Here is a 15,000-nt window from a genome sequence, read left to right on the forward strand (position 1 = left end):
GATGTATGTTGTAACATACGAAACGTTAAGTTTATAGAAGTTATGCATTTCAAGCAAATGTTTGTAACCACTGTTTGCGTTTTGTTCCTATTGAAACTAAAATGGCCCAAGTCACAGAATTTTTATAAGTGTTTTGATTTTTCTCACCGCAAAGTCACCTTTTTTCCTATTTCCATTTATTGGATAGTAGATGCATACCTTTACTTGTGTCCTCCATGCCTCGTTTCCTTTTCGTTCTTTGTCGTTTCCTCCAGTAGCAAAAGTAACACAAAACAGACACCACTGCAGCGAGGAAAACAAAACCTCCAACACCACTTAAAATGATAACGAGAACCTTCTCTGTTTCACTGGCTTGTTCATGTCCTGGCTCAGGAAGTTTGTACTGAAAAAAGGGTTGGAATACTTGATTTTTTTGTCCAGCAGTGGGCTGTTAAGAAAACGGTTGCTCTGGAAGCCACATTGATTGACTCAAACAAAAATCTTGGAATAAAAAATAGAGTTCACACATTCCTCCAACGTGGACACCGTTTTCCAATATGGCTTCGGCGACCTCAAGAAATCACCCACCTCTATTAAAGGACTAATTTATCCCTAGAGAAATAAACGTCGCAGTTTTTTATTCGCCAGGTGTGTAGGATGGGTCAATTGTGGGTTGGGACAAGAGGAAGGACAAAATCAAATATGGCTGAAAAGGATGCTTAAGGAAATGGCAGCGAACCCCAAGTAATCAATCAATCAAACATCCCCATTCATTGCTTTTTTGCTCTACAACTGAATTGCGTTAAGACAATCTTTAAAATTACGACTTTCACGCAATTGCACACGTCTTCCGACACTTAAAACGTACCAACCCCTGGTACGTTCCCAAAGTAGAGGAAAGAGAGTTGGGACGGAATTACTTTGTGTTGATTGATATCTGCTTCGGCTGTGTTTGCACAAATTTGGAACAATTCTGGTTTGATATAGTTGACTAACTGTAATATTAAACACAGGATTATTTCTACATTCACTTACCACTTGAAGCAAAATGGTGTTGTTATCAAATGACGTGTAAAGTGTTTTTATGTTTGAATTGTTTCTTCCGTTGGATGAAGAAGTCACTAACTCAATCCAAAGTTCATTGCTCTCGTGGAAAAGCAATCGTCCCTATAAAACAGATTAAACATCACATGAAAACTACGGGAAAGCAGCTCTCCATCAAAATGCCCCGGCCATGCATCGCTAGATTCACAGTTCATTGCTCTCTTGGAAAAGCAATCCTCCCTATTAAACAGATTCATCACATGAAAACTACGGGAAAGCAGCTCTCCATCAAAATGCCCCGGCCATGCATCGCTAGATTGAAAAGTAATAAACCAGGCAGCCAAAAACACAGGGAAAGGTCGCAAATGATATTTAAAAGGGGATCGAACACATGTCAATCAATTCAAACAACTTTCAAAACTCCAAGAGACGCCAAGTGCTGCAGGCACACAGATTTCGGTTTTCATCGGAGTCCATGTGATTGCCGGGTCAGTGAAATCTAAAAAAGATGGTACTCTGGGTTTTGTTGTAAGCACTACACAATAGAAACGGAATTGTTTAACTATACAAATAATTATCTTATTGCCGGACAATATCAGTTTCGACCCCAGAGATGTTCTCCTCGCGTCTGGTCAGAAATACCGAAGATCCGTCGTCCTAACGACGAGAATATAAGTTTTATCTAAAACTGTGCATTATGTCAGTTAAGATATGTAAAAAATGCAAAGTCTCTCTTATCAAAATCCATTTCTATTCACATGGAAAAGCAGAAGGTAGACTCGCTTTGAAATTGCAGGGTAAAACGAACTCTGAATAACACATCGCAAATGGGACGATTCGAAAGGTCGTTCGTTCCTGCCAAAACATAATCTACCTATACTCTACTTACAATGGAGAGCTTTCCGGGACCTGGTTTGCAACATCAGGGTTAAGTTGAGCGATGGGCCTTTGTAAAGTTAAAAGCTCTCTAATTTTTCTAAACCAGAGTTATGTAGCATCAAACTACGTCGGATTGTCAACCTACGTCAACCTACGTCAACTTACGCCAAACGATATTACATACTTACGGGCAAATCGTTTCGAACAATCAGTGTTTTGCTATTGCCACTTGCGTTTTTGCAGTTAACTTTTTCTCCAGTTTCAGGAAGCCCCACGAATCTTCGAACTGTTCTATGTGCTGAAGTCTCAACGGCGAGAAGAAAGCAGAATAAAATGAAAGCTTGGCAGCGGGTTCGCATTGCGGAGATGTAAGCCTCCATTGTCCACTCCAATCCTCGTGAACCGAGACGAAAACAATTCTTGATTTGCGAATGAATTCAAACTAGGCTAACAGAGGAAAACAATAATTATTTTAATTGCATGATTTACATTGAATTTGTCAGTCGTTTACTGGAGTACCCTCCCTGTGCACAACCTGGAACACGATGACGTCCATAGATTCGTAACCAATTTTTACACGCTTTGTGCCTTGTTTTCAGCCCGCAAAAGTTGAATTGTAGTGGTTGTAATATCCAACAAGCACGAATGGATAATTGTTTCACTGAATGCCATTAAAACTACGAACTGTTTCAACTTAAAATTTAATTCTATTAGTCGCCGACGACAAAGTTTTTTCACATTGTGTTTGCCTTCACAGCGGAGTGTACATTATTTTCACGGCAGAGGTAAAATAAAAGCTTGGTTTTGGAGCAGAGTTCAGCTCGATCCGTCGACGTTAAAATGTGCCAGGAGTAATACTGTACTATGCCGCATGAACTGAACTTCCTCATAGTACTCAGGTTGAAAATATAAATTCCTTCATGGTTACGGATGATTGAAAAAATTGAAGACCCACGGGTCGCTTCAAAGTCTCCATTTCGCCTGAAAAAGAAGAGCCACCTGATGTGTGCACTTCAGAAGTATCTTTAAATTTTCTCATTTTTCAGCGCCTCATGGCTTGTAATTAGACCTGCCGTGACATGATACAAAAATTTCATCTAACATAACTTGTAGATAATATATATAGTAGCTCTTAAATCGTCAAGATATAACTTTGAAATAGCTTTTGCCGTTGAATAACAGCTACATGTACCTTGAAATAAAGTACTCACCCGACCAATGACTTCAAACTTCTACTTTCTGTTGATCATTTAGGTCTATTTTAAAATGCAGGAGATTACAATGTAAATATTAGTTTCGTTGACCTGTGGGTTATTGCCCTAAAGAACAAAACTGATCTTTGCAACCTTTTTAGGAAGAGCATTTGACAGAGGATCGGAAGTATTAGTGGGAAATGAAAATAACTCAACAAGGGCATAAAAAAAACTAGAAAATCGAATTTAAACAATCACGGGATTTAAGGGTCGAGAGGCGTGACAATAGGTGGTAATAAAATTATTGTTCCTGTTTCAATTCACTGAAACGGTGTTGATTACAACAGTCGCGACTGAAACGATGATCGAAGTTATTAACACTGCTCGAGAAAGCCTTCTTATTGTTGTGAGAAAAAAAATACTTGTATTAACGTTGAATTGTTCATTCATTGAACTCGTTGCCGAATTCAACGGGAAGGAAGTAACTAGAGAGCATCAAGCTTTTGGAAAAGATTGCGCTCAAAATCGCAGTTTCATCCCCTCAAAAAGTGATGCTGATTATACGAAACTCATAAAGATAAGAACGAGTGAGTGAAAAGAAGAAAAACGACCCAACCGGAACTACGCCCAATGAGTAAAATCATTCTCGTTTCAAATTCTTTGCGCGATACGCGACGCGTGCGCGTTTTATAGACGCGAGAACACGCTGGGTACAATGGAGTCAAGAGGCGTGACAAATTGGTTGGTAAAATCGCTGAAACGGTGTTGATCATGCATTCGACTGAAACGATGATTATTAACGCTGTTGGAAAAAAAATTCCTTATTGCTGTGGGAAATATAAAAAACAACTAGTAGTGACGCTGAATTATCTATTAAATGTTCACTACTTCATTTCTGGGAGCGATGTCTCGGCCTGTGACGAATGCTGCATGTTACTCTGCGGTTTTGAACAAGGAAGCCAGAGCATCACGCTTTGAGAAAAATTGCGCTAAAAATCACAGTTTTATCAGGCCAAAAGGTGAAGCTGATTATGTGAAGCTCATAAAGATAAGAACGAGCACGTGAAGGGCTAGGCAAGGCACAAAAAAAAAATACTCAACCGGAACTGCGCACAATGCGTGAAATCATTCTCGTTTCTTCCCGCGATACGCGACGAGGACCGTTTTATCCACACAGTAGCACGCGTGGAACGGGTGGTCGGTTTTCGAACGCGTGCTCGCGCGTACATAAAGGGTAAAATGACAGAGAACGAAACAAAGTCAACAAATAGCGATGGTAGCTTTTGCCCAAAAAAAGGCGTATAGGTAATGTTATTTGCTGTAGATATAAATCCTGGAAAAAAATTTGGACACATTGTTTCGTGATGAAAGATAATTCTATGAAAGCCACAAATAAGAATTACAGAGATAACACGACTTGTGTGAGCCAAAGATCTTTTTTGCATAAAGTAAATCAACTCCTTAAGAAAATAAATAGAAGTCTCAAGACCCAGGCCTCGTTTTTTTTAGGTCCTTACCAAACTGCTTCATTTGACTCATAAAATGCGATGATAGTTAATTTCATAAAGTAAAGTACGATCGTCCGGGTGTGTAGACCAGTGTAGTCCTGAGAAGGACTGTTTGAGATGACATTGACTGACGTTTCGACAACCTGAGCGGAAGTCATCTTCAGAGTCAAGTGATTTGTGTAACGTCAGTAGATACTATAAGAACTCCGGTAAAATTGTAAATGGTTTGAACCCAGGAGTCATATCATTAAGTAAAGTACGATCGTCCGGGTGAGTGTAGTCCTGAGAAGGACTGTTTGAGATGACATTATCTGACGTTTCGACAACCTGAGCGGAAGTCATCTTCAGAGTCAAGTGATTTGTGTAACGTCAGTAGTTACTATAAGAACTCCGGTAAAATTAATTTCTTGTAATGACTGGTTTTTCGATTTCGACTTGGAGTTTAATACTCGTGAAAAATGAACTTCCCAATTGCTAATTACACGAGCTGAAACTATGCCTAGAGCAATACAGATGCTCCCCCACAGAACTACAACCAGAAACACATTGATGCTTGGCCATGAAACTAGGTTCTGCTTTAAATGACAATTATTATTGACAAGCTTTTTCTGCTAGGAGTATCCAAAAGTCGACAAAATGCACCTGGCTCAGATGGTTGACAAACACAAGTGGGATGTCACAGTTTTCAACGTACAGATGTAGAGGTACATTTCACACAGTTAACATATACCATCTTCTGCACTACACAAAGTTAAAATTTTATATAAACATTATTATAAACACAATAATAATAATAATTATTATTATTATTATTATTATGATTATGATTATGATTTTGATTATGATTATACTAAACTCCTGCTGTGTGATTGTACAATGAACAACCTAAAGCTAGGAAATGACTTTGTACATTTTAAACCAAATCTTCATGTGCTTTACTTTTCCTTCAGTAAAAACAAAGTTATAAATATATCTCCATCAATGAACCCTTGTCCCATGTATCATGCAGTGGTTTCAATATTAAAGCACTGTGCCAACAATTTTCATCAGCTTCTTCACTCAAAGAAGTTGGCAAATTTTTCCAGATTCTTTCAAATCTAAGATCAAAATATCCATTTTGACAACGACAACATGAAGTCATCTAAATGTGATCGTCAATCTTGCTTTTGAGGTGTGGTGCTTGGGAGTGTTCTTTTATAAAATGGTACGCCCCGACACCCCTAGAAAAAGGGGCCATTAGGCCCATCGTTGCTACATTCTGTAACTCTACTCAAACCAGCCGCAAACTTCACATTTTATTGAAAAGCCCTGATCATGATACTCTCTGCATAGTAATTTAACATTTTTAATTATCAGGCCCCACGGCCTCAAGGTGGTTAAATAAACAGATTTATTCACTTTTTTTGTTTGTTTTTTAACCCATGTAATTGATTTCATACTCTTTCGTATACAAGGGAATGGCCTGTTCTCAAAGAGGGAACATCACTAGCAAACACAAACCTAAATGCTTTACTGGGGATTCTTTTCAAGGAGATGGAATTAGTTAATAGTAGATAGTTTCTCTAAGGGAAATGATTGATCAATTATGCATATATTTATATAATTATAGCAATGCTTCAATGACTTGGTGGTCACTGTCAATCTGAATTCAATATTAGTGAAATATGTCTCTGCGTCTCTGAAGTTTGGTTTCAAACCAATATCAATCTTGATTGCTCTACCAGTAAGCAACCAAAGACTCACAGGAGCTTAGGCCATTACCTTATGTTTACTTGACAGAAATCCTGCATACTGCAGGACTGGAATGTCAAATAGTGGCATCTTCGTCATTTAAACACATTCACAACTACAACTAAGGAACCTTTTGTTTTCAGAGCCAGTACAGTTCTGGCCCCAGCTGCGCAAACGGTGGGTAGCAATGTACACCAGCTAAATCACTATCCAGTGCAAAAGTCATAGCGAAACCAATAATTATTGCACTATCCAATGGATAGTGATTTATCTGGTGGATAGCATCATCCACCTTCTGAACAATTGTGGCCTGAGGCCATTTCACGAAAGTACCGAAAACTTTTCGAGCCCGAAAAGCCATTTGTCAACCTGTCAAACGCTTGTTCAGGAAAGCCCATCTTTTAACATGTTTTCAAGGTAACAAAAAGCAAACTGACTGTTAAGTTTGACGACTCAAATACTCTCCATTCTTGAGACACAGAGGGAATTGTGACACCCGGAAATGGCCTGTAAAGTTTCGGGACTTTCGAGAAATGGGCCCCAGATCGGCACATTAATAACAATGGATGTCATCACAGATATCTTTGCTATAATAGACAAGTTCATATTAGTGATGATGTTGTTTTACAAAAGAGTTGAAGATCATTGCAGTTAAGTAGCAACTTCAGCTGTTGCAAAGAGAGCATTGGAAAAATTCAGGCTTGAACCAAGTTCAAACCCAAGACCATGTGACTGCGCTGCAGCACTGATCTTTGAACAAAATGATGTATTAAATGAATCATAAATTATTTTGAACTGTAGATATGAAATAAAGTGAAGCTATGATTCTAGCAGTCATGAATGCAATTTTTGCAATAATTTGCATAGAGAAGCCTGAAAATTTCAGGACTTCAACAGGGTCGTTGGAATCCTGAATTTTTCAGGCTTCTCTACGCAATTGCAAAAATTGCATTCAAAACTGCAAGGATAATAGCTTCACTTGAGCACTGATCTTGTTTTCATACACAATGTAGTCCTCACTAGAAGTTATGGAATCTTTGGGTTTTTTTTTTTCATTGTAATTTATAACCCTCAAAAGGAAGTCAACAACAACAAAAATGGCTGAACTGCTAACGCCACTGTCCATGAATTTAGATACTAGCAAAAGGTATGCCCATGTACTGTGCAATGTTAATCTTGAATCATTCTTGACTTTGCAAACCCCTCAACTGTGCAATGAACATAATAAAAAGTCGACAGTATTTTACAGGTATTAACATGTGAGGAAACTTAGCTTTCAGGAAGACGCTGAGAGGGAATGTTCTGTGGAACAGCAATCTGCAGCGAATCCAACATGTTTTCAAGTTCTGACATATTTTCGTTTTCCTGTTCTTGAGTAGCATTTTGGTACCTCTCTCCAATCTTTGTTGCTGCCCAGGCGGCAAATTTGGAATTTTCCTTCTTAGTTTTGGCATCTTTGGAAGAACTTGCTAAATAACCTGAAGCCATAAAGAACCCAAACAATGCTCTCATGTTATTGTTGTCCAACTTGAGAGCTTGCGCAAAGTATTTCCTTGACTTTTCCACGTTTTCGTTGCCTCCAAGAGTGTAGAGGATTTCGGCGTATCTCTGATTGTACAAGTGATTGTGAGGGTTTACCAAAATCAACTCTTCCATGCAAAACTTGGCCTTTTTATGTTCTTGCTGCGAGATGTAAAGCTCTGCCAGTTCGGTCCAAGCCTCTTGATCGCCCATGAACTTCTTTAAATATTCATTAAGCTCTTTCACCGCCTCTGGAATCTTGTTCTGTGCCTTGAGAATTGCGACCAACCTTTTCCGTACAACTGCATTCGCTGGTTCGGACTCTAAGATCTTCTCGTAGATCTCCTCAGCGTCCTCGTACTTGTCGAAGGCTTCCAATCGCATCGCGTTCAGCTTTTGTACACGAACACTGTCAGGAAATTGACTTTTTAATTCCCTCAAACACATGGTGGCCAAATCCATTTTACGACAGTCTATGGAAGCTAAAAAAACTTGCTCATATATCGTCCATAGTTCGTCCCCCAGCTTGTTCCCATGTTCTAGAATGAGGCATTCGCCAAGTTCAGTGATTTCTTCACTGTTTCGAAGAGGCTCGTCTCGCCACTGTTTCATTTTTTGGCGAGCAACTTCGAGATCCACAACTTCGTCCGCCATATTGAATTTAACAATGTCATGCGCTCTCTTCTCTTTGGAAAACATCTCAAGCACGAAACGGTGTTCTTCAGGGAGGGGCTGAGTACACATTCGTGACTACGATTCTATATCGAATGCAAGGGGAAGAAATAAAAAAATACTTTAAAACAAGATGTTATGCATCCGAATAATTCAATTAATTCCTTTGCTTAAAAAATACAACATATATAAAAATATGTATCTTCTGGACCTCCCCCCTTCAAAGTACTTTCGTGACAAACAGCACGGAGACTGGGACACACTTGTCGCGAAAAATAAACATGGCGTCTACATTTGCGTGAAAGCGATTCATAAATTCGTTTGCTATCCTTGCATTTCCTGGTTCTCCGAACTTTCAAACTGCAAGCCCAAGTTTTACAGTCATCGAGGAAACCATGAATGTGATATTGGCCGTGAAACAGTACATCACAAAGATGATCGAAGATGCTGGACCAGGAATGAAGGTGCTACTCATGGACAAGGAAACGGTACGTATTTAATCTTATTCAACCAAGTACAATTTAAACTATCATGAAAGATAAAATGTAAAATGTTAGCGAGGGATAAACCTCGAAAAGCATGTACTAGCACCATTCCAGGATTGTAAGTTGAAGTGCGTGCATAAATTCAATCAAAAATCAGTGAAGAATTTAAGAACTGTCGATTTAAAGTTATTATTACATTGGCCAGTTGATTAAGCTTTTGTGTTAGGTGTGAGATGCACTGCTGGACGAAAAAAATCGAAGAAATCTCATGACAAAAATTAAAATTATTTGTTTAGAAAAAGACCAGCAGACTTCAGTGGACTTGGTGCGAAAATAAATTTATTTTTTGAAGTACCACCATTAACGTTTCATTGCAGTATAAACTGAAATTTTGTTTATGTGCACAACCAGGCTGATTAAATCTGTTTTATTATATAGATACTGATGAAATACCAGGATTTCTCCTTTTACTAAAAAATCATATCTTCACCGCGCGCAGTGAACGTATCATTTTTATCTTTCACATGTGAGGATATAGCTGTCGTCATAGTAACGAACAGGATTAGCCAATAAAACGCGAGCTTCGTCTTCGATGTACGATACTTTTGTGCTTTAATATAATTCTTCTCTACTACATTAACATTTTTATTGCAAATTTTACATTATCATGATTTGTTTTTTATAACTTTCATACCTTGTTTCATGTTACACAACATGCGTGTTTTAGTGGTTGGTGAACACTTTTTCATCATTTCGAAAATGAATAAAACAAGTTGTTTTAAATCTAGACATTTCATCAATGTCTATATAATAAACAGAACATTACATGGCCGCTTGGGGATACGAATTTTATCTTCTCGTGCTGAAAAAATCAGCACTCGAAGATAAAATTCGTATCCCCGTGCGGCCATGTAATATCCTCTATTTCAGTAATTAGTATCATATCTGTCACATTTATCGCATCATACCTGTCAGAGCTTGTTATTGTCTCGAGTTTATAGGGGTGTGTCACTTCATTCTTGTCTCACTCTATGAATGCAAAAGCAATAAATTATTGTGGTTTTTAAGCCACCAACTTTATTTATTTCACTTACTTACATTAAAAGAAATAGAGATGATTGATAATAAAAAATTCAAAATTCTATAAAATTACGAATTCCATGATGCAGAGATATTAAAATCATAAAATCGAATCATAAAATCATACAATAAAATCAATAGCTGAAAAAAGAATAAAAACTCTTGTGTTTTAAATCCACATCTCAATTTTATCTTTCTTTAGACTGGAGTAGTTAGTATGGTGTACACGCAGAGTGAAGTTCTACAGAAAGAGGTTTATCTTTTTGAGAGGGTAGACACCAGTGGGCGAGAATCCATGAAGCATTTGAAAGCAATATGTTTCTTAAGGCCAACAAAGGTAAGAATGCAGTGCTGTACCAGCAGAATGTTGGCAGAGCATAATATTATTTTTATGGCCTCAGAATTGCAAGTGCTTACTTCATGATCATCATCATTGTCACATTTCCGCTTGAAAATTATAACTAGCACAAAGGTAGTTGGAATCAAAGACTTTAATAAGGTGAAGTCATCATAGCTCCAGAAACTTACAAGTGCCGTTGAATCTGCAAGCACATGTCGAGTCACGTGATAAAATTTGCATGACATTTATAATAACTTTTCCATCATCATCTTAATCGTCGTCGTCATCATCATCATTGGCACTGTGATCATAGTCATTGTCATCTTATCAGTATTGTCGTCCTACAGGTAGTGTGGCAGAGAGACCACTTTTAAATATTCTCACAGCATTGCTTAATGTTCTGTTCCGTACAGTAAGGTAGATATCTGTGTCCCTAATCATTATGATGACTTAGTTAGGGAGTCCAAGTTACTCTAATGTCAGCTTGTGATTATTCTCTGAGCCCATTGCTTGATTTAGGGCAGGTGGAGATTTGCTGTGTTGAAAAAAGAAAATTATGTTTATTGTACTTTTTTGGACTTACATGTACCAATAATGTCACTCAGAAATAATAATAATTTATTTTATACTGTTTCTGTTTTAAATGGAAGAATGAAAAATTAATATTAATTCACTCAGTACAGTGTGCAGTGATACATGAACTGTATACATGTACATGTGTTTCCATTAATAAAATATGTTTCTTGCAGGAGAATATTGAACATCTTTGCAGTGAACTAAAAAATCCCAAGTATGGGGTATATTATTTATGTAAGTACCATTTCTTTGTGTTAGTTGCGTTATAATTTATAACCCCATGTGCACAATGATGGCCTGAAAAATGACTTGTCCTCATGTTCCCTTCCAGGGAAACAGGACTTTATTGCATAAGAGATTGGCATCACTTTACTTAATATGCAGACACATTTATATATTTATATTGTGGTTCATAATGTTTCACCCCAGTTCAAGTTTGGTTTTTCTTTATCAAATATTCATATCATAATCTGAAACAAAGGAAAATCAAAAGGGAGCTGGTTAAAAAATGTGCAACAAGGAAAATTTGAACCATAGCATGTGCACAATGATTGAGTTACTGGTGTCCTGACCTCTATGAGCTCCTGTACTTGTCAACACTTACTTTCAACTCCATCTCAGGGGATGATGTGGAGCACCATTTTTTTATTATCCTCTGTCTTAGAGTTAACAGGATCAAAGATGGTTTTTTATATCACGTATTTATGTCCAGGATGAACCTAATTAGATGTGCACAGATTTTGATAAGCATCAAAGAAGTGTCCTGTCAAGTCTAAGCATCAACTATATAATTTTTACATTGAAAGAGAGACTGAAGTGATTGTTGCATTTATCTGGACAATTTAAGCAATTGTCTCTTATGTACACTTGAAACATTCAGGTTGTTTCATGTGAATGTCCCAATAATTTCAGCCTGGGTTATGTTGACACTTTCATATTGATGTAATAATAATAATAATAATAATAATAATAATAATAATAATAATAATAATAATAATAATAATAATAATAGTAATAGTAATAGTAATAGTTATTGTAATAGTAATAATAATAATAATAATAATAATAATAATAACAATAATAATAAATAATTACCATAATTGTATTTGCTGCATTACGACACTATACATTGTGATAAGTATATTTAGAGAGAGAGAGATGCAGTTATTAACCTTTTACAGTTTTCCACCTTACGGCCCTCCTTTAGCTATACCAGGGAGGACTCTGATACCACATCGCCAAGAACTTCATGCCCTACCTTTTGTGAGTAGGGTGTGGGTTCTTTTACATCCCACAGGGTTATGAACATTGAAGGGTTATGAGATGGGTCCTATGGTTCTTTATCCTTATCCCGAGAAACCTAGAGAGTCTAACCATTTGCAGATGTCATGTAAGATTACAAAGGCAGCACTGAGTGTTGGTCCAGCCAGAGTTTTTGATCCTGCAACCTCCCGCACAGCAATCCGATGCTCATCCAACTGAGCCAATCAGCCGGCATTACTTATTGCATGATGCCTGGTGCTGGTCCCAGCTATCTTTTACTGTAAATTTAGAAATTTTTAATAAATGAATTGTAATAAAATTATAAGTTTTTAAAATATAAAATGGAATCCCAGTCCCTAGCAAAGAGCATGTGAATTTTATAATATTTTTCAATTATTTACATACCACATTCTACTTCATCTTTTAGGTGCCAATATGTGTATTTAATAAACCATTATTATCGTTATTATTAGGATGAACAGTTGAATTTAATTATGTTCAGTGCAACTTAGGGCCCATTTTTAGTGAAGCCTGCAAAAGTTTCAAAGCTATGAAAGTAGCCAATTTAATAATATTGATGCATGTAGGTTAAGCTAAAATCTTGCAGATCTACTGCACTCTGTTTACATTTGGCCTAGTTCATACTTTAGCCAACTACTTATTCTTGTGAATTTTTTATGGTCACCGTGATAGACTTTTCCAACTTCATCGTCAAGCCAAGTATCCGGGCAATTGCTGAAGCTGATGATCATGAAGTTGTTCGAGAGCTTCAGGTAAAATGTGGTTGGTTAAATGCAATGAGTTTTTCAAAAAAGAGTATTATCCCTTTCAGTCATGAAATTCTTCTTCTTTTCCATTCAGCTACAGCAAATCATCCACCTCCATCTAACCCTGTCCTCTGCATCCTCTTCTCCCACAACAACTAACTTCATGTCCTCTTTCACTACCTCCATAAATCTCCTCTTTGGTCTTCCTTTAGTCTCCTGCCTGGCATTTCCAACCTTAGCATTCTTCTACCAATATCTCATCTCTGTACTGTATGTGTCCAAACCGTCTCAGTCTGGCCTCTCAAACTTTATTCTACAAAACATCTAACATGTGCTGATCCTCTGATGTACAGTATTCATTCCTGATCACTCCCATTGAAGAGAACCTCAGCATTAAATTAACCTCTGCTACCTCCAGCTCTACCTCCTGTCTGATTTTTACTCAGTGCCAGTCTGTCTCTAACTGTCTTACTCTCCACCCAAGGGTATAAATGGGTACTGGCAAATAGATTTTACTCGGTCTAACTCCAGGTGATTTTACTCATCAATTGGGGTCTGTTTGACAGGAATGAATAGGTTAATTCAGTCTTACGCCCTTGGAGTACACTGCTATTTAATAAAATACAGGTAATGTGATTCCAGGTCTGGTAGAAATGGGAAGGTTTAAATGACAAGCTAGACCGAGTAGAAAGAAAAATGAATTAATCATTTGTGATCTAAATGCTGATCATATGGAGCAACTGAGCATTAAATCTGAACCAATAATTGACAGGCAATTACCTGCGCCTTACAAATGATTACTTAACAACTTAACAATGTTCCTTTAAGTTAACTACACACGACTTTTTTCGTCTCAGTTTACAAACCTATTGCAACCTTCTTCACTTACAAACCAGATTTTAATGCACCAATCACCACTCAATATCCTCAAAACCAATAACATTACTTTTACCACTACCAATCACAACAAAGACCAGGCCCCAGCTGTTCAAACGATGGATAGCACTATCCGCCGGATAAATCACTATCTAATGGATAGTGCAATTGGTTTTGGTATGACTTATCCACTGGATAGTGATTATCCCAGTGTATATATAATTATCCACATTTTCAACTGTAACTGGGGTCAGAGCATAACTACATTTGTTTGAATCCAACCGTCACTTGACTCTGAAGATGACTTCTGCTCGTTTTGTTGAAAAGTCATTCACTGCCAACAGTCTGTCTCAGGACTACTTTCACCCAGATGATCAAATTCCTTTTGAGGTATAGTCTTCTTTATAATAATACATGTAATAGTATGTACTGTTAGTAGTTTTAACTTACAAGTACCTTTATCTTTTACAGGAATTCTATGCTGATTATTATGCCATTAGCCCTCATGTGTTCTCATTAAACATTCCGAATTGCTCTAGGGTAAGTGGTACACAAGCAAGCGTGAAGTAGTTCAGTGGAACCTTGAATTTTTGAGATTTCTTTCACATTTATTTAGCTGTAAGTGACTTTAAGTAAGAGTCATATTAATGCTCGCAAAACCGACAACTTGGGTTTGTAGACTGATGTTTCAATTCTTAGAACAAGGTTGCATAAGAATGCCAGCACCTGTGTTAATTCCTCCTCCGATCCAAGGTGTGAGTGAAAATGAAAATGAAAATGAAAATGAAATTCAAATTTAAGGGGAAGGAAGGTTTATGCAAAAGTCATTGAAGAAGTTTTAAAAGTTTTAAAAGTTTTGAAAAGTTATTAGTAATAACTATTATTCTAGTTCATTATCGGGATGTGTTCGTTGTAAAGGGGCTCTTTTCAATACATTTTACTGTATTAAGGACGGTGCCTACTAATTCAAAGGTATTTCTTTACAGTTTACTGAATATACGGGAAAAGCAGATCTCATTAAGTGTTATTAAAAGCCAAAAAGAAAATTGGGGGTAACCACGCATTTTCCAAAGATAATTAATCAAC

At 37.2% G+C, this 15,000-nt stretch overlaps 3 protein-coding genes across 4 annotated transcripts in view; 1 reads left to right on the top strand and 2 right to left on the bottom strand.

Annotated features, from left to right (window-relative positions):
* Nucleotides 1–4,609, bottom strand: part of LOC138038550 (uncharacterized) — a 17,983-nt gene extending 13,374 nt beyond the window's left edge. Inside the window, exons 1-4 of one of the 2 annotated variants that reach the window (XM_068884491.1) lie at nt 3,114–4,609; nt 2,091–2,349; nt 1,015–1,146; nt 199–382 (exon numbers count right to left, since the gene is read on the bottom strand). In XM_068884491.1, coding sequence (XP_068740592.1) covers nt 199–382; nt 1,015–1,146; nt 2,091–2,282 — 508 coding nt within the window. In that variant the 5' untranslated portion in view covers nt 2,283–2,349; nt 3,114–4,609. Of the gene's footprint in view, nt 1–198; nt 383–1,014; nt 1,147–2,090 lie in introns of both variants that reach the window. The other variant, XM_068884492.1, reaches the window with a different exon arrangement.
* A 731-nt stretch (nt 4,610–5,340) lies between these two features.
* Nucleotides 5,341–8,523, bottom strand: LOC138038555 (ER membrane protein complex subunit 2-like). Its single transcript, XM_068884499.1, has one exon. The coding sequence runs from the start codon at nt 8,507–8,509 to the stop codon at nt 7,604–7,606; it is 906 nt and encodes a 301-aa protein (XP_068740600.1). The 5' UTR covers nt 8,510–8,523; the 3' UTR covers nt 5,341–7,603.
* Nucleotides 8,524–8,781: 258 nt separating this feature from the next.
* LOC138038552 (vacuolar protein sorting-associated protein 45-like) overlaps nt 8,782–15,000 on the top strand; it is a 34,381-nt gene continuing 28,162 nt past the window's right edge. Inside the window, exons 1-5 of the mRNA XM_068884494.1 lie at nt 8,782–9,015; nt 10,295–10,429; nt 11,182–11,242; nt 12,965–13,044; nt 14,386–14,454. Of these exons, the coding sequence (XP_068740595.1) occupies nt 8,923–9,015; nt 10,295–10,429; nt 11,182–11,242; nt 12,965–13,044; nt 14,386–14,454 (438 nt within the window). The 5' untranslated portion in view covers nt 8,782–8,922. The remainder of the gene's footprint in view (nt 9,016–10,294; nt 10,430–11,181; nt 11,243–12,964; nt 13,045–14,385; nt 14,455–15,000) is intronic.

Source organism: Montipora capricornis, chromosome 2 (genome assembly GCF_036669925.1).
Source record: "Montipora capricornis isolate CH-2021 chromosome 2, ASM3666992v2, whole genome shotgun sequence".
In the NCBI taxonomy this organism is placed as follows: Eukaryota; Metazoa; Cnidaria; class Anthozoa; order Scleractinia; family Acroporidae; genus Montipora; species Montipora capricornis.

Coding starts and splice junctions, on each gene's coding strand:
- LOC138038555 (XM_068884499.1), bottom strand. CDS start 8,509: ATGGCGGACGAAGTTGTGGATCTCGAAGTTGCTCGCCAAAAAATGAAA.